The sequence below is a fragment of the Aquarana catesbeiana genome, linkage group LG13, assembly GCF_042186555.1.
Source record: "Aquarana catesbeiana isolate 2022-GZ linkage group LG13, ASM4218655v1, whole genome shotgun sequence".
Classification (NCBI taxonomy): Eukaryota; Metazoa; Chordata; class Amphibia; order Anura; family Ranidae; genus Aquarana; species Aquarana catesbeiana.
The window spans coordinates 66827255-66833254 of record NC_133336.1 but is presented as its reverse complement, the minus strand read 5'-3'; the positions used below and the strand labels follow the sequence as shown (position 1 = coordinate 66833254).

At 44.3% G+C, this 6000-nt stretch overlaps 1 protein-coding gene across 1 annotated transcript in view; it reads right to left on the bottom strand.

Annotated features, from left to right (window-relative positions):
• Window positions 1-3718: 3718 nt before the first annotated feature.
• CCDC175 (coiled-coil domain containing 175) overlaps window positions 3719-6000 on the bottom strand; it is a 95980-nt gene continuing 93698 nt past the window's right edge. Inside the window, exon 20 of the mRNA XM_073609357.1 lies at window positions 3719-3916. Coding sequence (XP_073465458.1) covers window positions 3897-3916 — 20 coding nt within the window. The 3' untranslated portion in view covers window positions 3719-3896. The remainder of the gene's footprint in view (window positions 3917-6000) is intronic.

Genomic DNA, 6000 nt, shown 5'->3' with positions numbered 1-6000 from the left:
GGGGGAGGGAGGGAATCTGACAGGGTTTTTAACCCTCTCTTGCTCTACCCAAAATGGAGGAAAAAAAAGTTTTACCCATAGTTCTACTTTAAAGCTTGTCTCGAGAATTTAAGATGTCTGTTTTACTTTGCTTCCACTAGATGTCAGACCTATTCAAACAATTCCACAAGATAGTTATTGATACCCGGGCACAGGGAAGCGGAGACTAAACTGTCCCTGAAATGTTCATGAAGGCTGTGTGTGTGATATGTACATGCTACAGTGACCCCATCCTCTTCCAATAAACCTAGAGTAGTGGCGTTCCCTTTCAGTGGAAGTTATTATTTTTTCCCCTATGAGATTTAACTTGTGAAAGCGCTGCTGTAAATTTGCCTATAGAATGGATAATCCTTTTTTTACAGCATGAAAAAGTAACCTGCTCCACTTCCTGCGCTGGAAAGTGTTATGATTTTCAGCTGACTGCAGGGGTCTGGATGGCTGAGGATCCTGTGGAAGAACTAAGACATGTTCATGGGTGTTTTTCATTCTAGATTAGGCAAAACCTTTTCTTTGAATACACTAAAAGTATAACCCACCTTTTGGAAGAATTCTAAAAATACACCCATTTATTGAATGGGCTGGGGAAGGGGCTAGCTGTGAAACGTGACCATGTTTAATGTTGCACCCTAATTTATAGATGCAACATGAAATACAGCCAGAAAGGTGGACTATGATTTTAAGGCCTCATGCACACTGGACATTTTTGGATGTTTTTACAGCTGCTGTTTTTGTCTTCAGGCATTTTTTTTGTTTTTGTTTTTTTTTTTCTACAGTCGATAAACTTCCCATCATATTATCCTATGTGTCCATGCATACACAGGCTGTTACCAACTGTTTTTGGCTGGAAAAAACGCCCAAAACTAGTGGGTTCTGAGAGGCGTTTAAAAAAACTGATAAATGCTGATAAATGCTCAAAAATGCGCTCAACCAGCGTTTAACGTTTTTGATCCATTGAAAAAAAAAAAAAAAACTAACGCTGAAAAATGCTAAACCGCTATTGCAAAAAACATAAAAAAACTTGCTGCAAAGCTACTGGCATCTTTATAACGTTATTATATTGTCCAACGTGCATGAGGCCTAAGCCCCGGTTCACACAGGGGCGGCACGACTTGCAGGTCGCCTCACCGAGGCGACCTGCACACGACTTCCACGGCGACTTGCAAAACGACTTCTGTATAGAAGTCTATGCAAGTCGCCCCCAAAGTAGTACAGGAACCTTTTTCTAAGTTGGAGCGACTTGCGTCGCTCCTATTAGAACAGTTCCATTGTACAGAACAGGATGCGACTTGTCAAGCGGCTAGGTCGCCTGACAAGTCGCCCCTGTGTGAACCGGCACTAAGTGTTTTTCTTCTGCAGAGAACATCTAACTCATGCCTCATTAACCACCATCTACAGCCGACAGATGGGCTGGTTGGGGGGGGGGGGGGGGGGGTGGAGCTAACTGTTATAAGGAACTGTTATCAGAAGAGTACTTGGTACATGCAGCTGTGCAATGGGTTAAAGATACATGTTTTGCCAGGTACATCATTGTTCATTTTAATGTTTTGATGCAATACATAACACTGTAGAAGTGATACTACACTATGATTTGTGCAACTTTGCAGCCTCACAAAACTGCTTTAGGCCTTTAGTAGACGGGGTAATTTTTTTGATTTTAGTATGTCAAAGCTTGTCTGAAAAGTAGCGCATTCTGCAGGCCTTTACAAAACATTGAGCTTTCTTAAAGCCCTTATAGCAGCACATTTTAGCTTCTATCTGGGAGTGCTGTATACAGCTAACTAAATCATTGTTTTTATATCAACAGTTTTTAAGATCTCTGCATAACTTCACATTTACAAAAAAATCATCCTCCTTGGGGTCCCTTTACATGGGCGGTCCGCTCGGTGGACTCTGCTGTGCTCAGTGGGGGATCGTTCCGCTGAGCAGGCAGATGACAGGTCCGTCTCTGCTCACTATGCTGAGACAGACCTGTCAGAGTCCTGCTCTCCTCTATGGGGAGATCGGATTAAAACGGACTGCCTGTCTGTTTTCAGCGGTTCCGCAAGACGGACGAAAAATAGGGTCACCATCCGTCTGGATTTGGCAGATCGGATAGCAGCAGGTGTCAGCGGACATGTCCCCGCTGACATCTGCTGCCCCATAGGAGTGAATGGAGCGAAAGCCAGTGTGAAAGTGTGTCTAACCCAGACATTCACCACCCAGATGATTACTAACCATTGCTGACAATGGTGGCCTTCTCAGATGTTTACCCCCCACTGGGCCATAATATTCAGCAGTGCTACCCAGTGAGTTCCTCTGGACTTGAATATGGCCATACTCTTTTATACTACAAGAGGCTAGGAGTACAACCCCATTGAAATTTATGTCGCAGGCACTGTAGAAGATTTTGAAGCAGAAGGGGTCACTGCTGTCTAGATTGGATTAGGCTAGGGAGTCGAGGAGGGCAGCCATTGGCTCCCGCTGCTGTCAATCAAATCCAATGACTCGGGGGCAGGGCCGAGTCATACATTTGGCGGCTATGGACGCCGAATGCTGGACTTGGGAGCGCGCCCGCAAGGCACCCCTCAGGAGAGCGCTTCTCCTAGGGGGTTACCTGATGTGGGGAGGAGCCGCAAAAGTCGCCAGGGGACCTCAGAAGACGAGGTTTGGGGCCACTCTGTGCAAAACGAGCAGCACAGTGGAGGCAAGTATGATACGTTTGTTATTAAAAAAAAAAAAACTAACCCTTACAATCACTTTAAGTATAAACTTGTCCTTAAGGCTTGGTTCACACCTAAACCGGTCGTGGATCGCACAGGAACGCTTTGCGTCCCTGTTCTCTGTTTCAGGAACAAATCGGGGCCGAATCTTTGCCTGAATTCTGCCCTGAAACTGAGCCAAAGATGCACAGCATTTGTGCAGTGCGCTCCGCAGCTGCCCCGGAGATATGTGCACCGGCTCCATAGAGAGCCGGTCACATTCTCCTGCTATGCGAATTGGATGCGGAGAAACCACCAATTCCCATAGGTGTGAACCCTGCCCTAAGGCCCCTTTCACACGACCAGTTTGTTGCGGCTGCTGAATTCCAGTGGATTTCTTCTGAATTCTGCAGGAATGACTGGGTTATTTATCATCGGCTGCTCATCCCAGTTCAACTAATGGTGGGCTCACAGCTGCTGCTGATCGCACGTAGCCACACACACAGCGATTCGCTGAGGTTCCAGGACAGATGTCCGAGCCTGGATACAGTTGACTGCATCCAGGCTCAGACATCTGCCCCAAAATCGCAGCTAATCGCACTGTATGACTACGTGCAATCAGCAGCTTTTGGTTGTGCAATCAGCATATGTCGGGCTGACAGCGGCCGATGCTAAACGCACAACCCGGTTAATCCGGAACCCGCAAAAAGCTGGCCACGTGAAAGGGGCCTTACTCTCCCAGACAGAATTGAAAGGCATGAAGCGGGCTGGAAGACCGCATCTTTCTAAATGCCTTTTAATTGCTTTATGTGATGATTCAGACTAGTATTCACAAATTGAGGGCAAAACTGTCCTGTCTACTAGTTTTTGCATTTGGTAAAGCTCCATGGTGAATGACAGGTCTAACTTGAATAGCATTTCATCTTTCCATTCTGTATTAGTTTCTGTGCAGGGCGCACTCAGAGCTCCTTGTACATAAAAATGGTCATTCATATTGTGTCTTTTGGGTTCTTGTAATATTATATTTATTTGTTTTGTGGATTCATGAAGGTGAGTCATTGGCATCTTATGTATTTCTTTTATACGTTGATTTGTCATATATACATTTTTGTTTGATGTGACTGTAAAAAATAAAAATGTCTTCGAAGATTGGATGTCCTTGTTTCAAGGCAGCAGGGTTCAGTGAATGCCTTCCTTTCCTGAAATAAAGTGATGGGAAGATATTATTGAATAGCCTGTGATACGGTCATATATCAATTGTTGATTTTATTTTTTTTATTTTTGTATCTAACTCTCATCCATACTTTGACATGCATGGTCAGGTTAGACTAAAGAACATGTTTCTAAAAAGAACATTTAAGGGAGAACTAACATAAAGCTGTCTGATTTGAGCCTTCACATTTTCGTGATGTTTTCATTGATTGCATCACTAGTGCAATGGTGGCCTGGCTAACCAAAGCTGCTTCTAATTTGCCAGTTATTGGCCAAAGCAGGTCACTTCAGACTTGGTTTGTAGATAACCTTTGCAAGGAGAAGAAAACTTTTTCCCAGTCTGATCTTTGTCCCTGCGAACCTTGAACAGGCCAGGCAAAATCTAACTGCAGTATATCCTCATCTACCAATGTGCATAAATCTCACATAACATTTCCTATTCCATCCACCTCCAGATTATTGAATATATGGCACTGGTGCTCAAACAGCGAAAAAGTTGAAACTTAGGAGTGCTGGTTTACACGTATGCCAATTCTATGTGGATCAAATGGCATCCGAAATGCATAGATTTGCATGTCATCTAAAAAAAAAAAAAAAAAAAAAAAAGCATTATTTCCAATGAAAGCTGTTCCCATATATGCGGTGCGAATTTGATCCGGTCAAAAAAGGGTCCGTCCTAGTTCACAGTGATGCGGTGCGAAGTGATGCCAGTTGTGTTGACAGGTGCGAACTGAATGCGATTTCTGGGGGACTGGGCATAGCTGGAGATTAAACTTGCACCGCACCCGCACTAAACTCACACAGGACCCTTTTTTTTTTTAAATGGATCGATGTGAACAGCCTTCTTTGGAAATAATGCTTTTTTCTCGATGACATGCAAATCTATGCTTTTCGGATTACATCTGATCTGCATAGAATTTGCATAAGTGTGAACTGGCACTCCTGTGTGAATTATATCTCCAGCTAGTCCAAATCTCCTCAAGAATTAGCATTAGACTCGCACCTGTCACAACAGAAATCGCATCCGTGTGAACCGAGACTGGAGAGTGCAAAAGCTGTGCATGGTAGCCAATCAGCTTGTAACTTCAGTTTGTTCAATTAAATTTGACAAAAAATTCTAGCAGCTGATTGGTTGCTATACACCACTTTTGACTGTCTGCAGTTTTAGTAAATCAACCTCGCTTTGGGGGCTGTTTCACCTTCCCAAGGATTTGTAATTCTGTTCAATGAATATACATTTTCTCTTTACAGGATCACCTCCCTGCTACCTGGAAAGAGGTGTTGATGGTGTTGTATCGCTGTCCAATGACCAGGCTGGAAGTGGAGAGTGAAATGGGAGTAATAAATAAACGCCTCACCTGTCTGGGGGTGTGGTGTGGGAGATGTGTGTAAATTAGTAATTTCCCTTTGGGATTAAAAAAAGTATTCTGAATCTGAAATCACAAGATAGCTGCACAGATTTAAAACTAAACATTTTTATATAAACTGGGTATTTAGCCATTTGCCTTGAGTTCCACTTTAGGGTAGGTTCACGCTGCTGCGATGCGTGAACCCTGACAATCCGCGGCGGGTTCCCGCATCGCATGTCTCCTGGCGACAGTTCACACTGCCCTATGCGAACTGCTGGGAGTGTCAGTTAAAAGTTTGATACCCCTAAATTGGTTTGCATATCGCAGTGCGATCTGCAAAATTTGGACAGGAATCAGATCGATTCAGATCGGTCCAATTCTGCTGCGGACCAAAAAAAGGATCCTGTGCGAGTTTGGTCTGAATGCGATGCGATTTCAGCCATACTATCTGTATGGCTGAAATTGCATCGCACAGAGATCGCATGTGATTTGTGGTGCGAATTGCATCCAATCTCAGACATCGTACCAGTGTGGGGCTGGGTTCACACGTGCGGTGCGAATTGCAGCTCCGGTTTCCCGGCGAAGATCAAAATCAGTTGCTGTAGCTGCAGATCAGCTGACCAGGGAGAGGGGGGAGGTGTAGTGAGGAGGGGGAGAGAATTTATGTTCAGAACGGAACACGTCTGCGAATCAGATGTGTTCCCATTGAAGATTATGTGCCT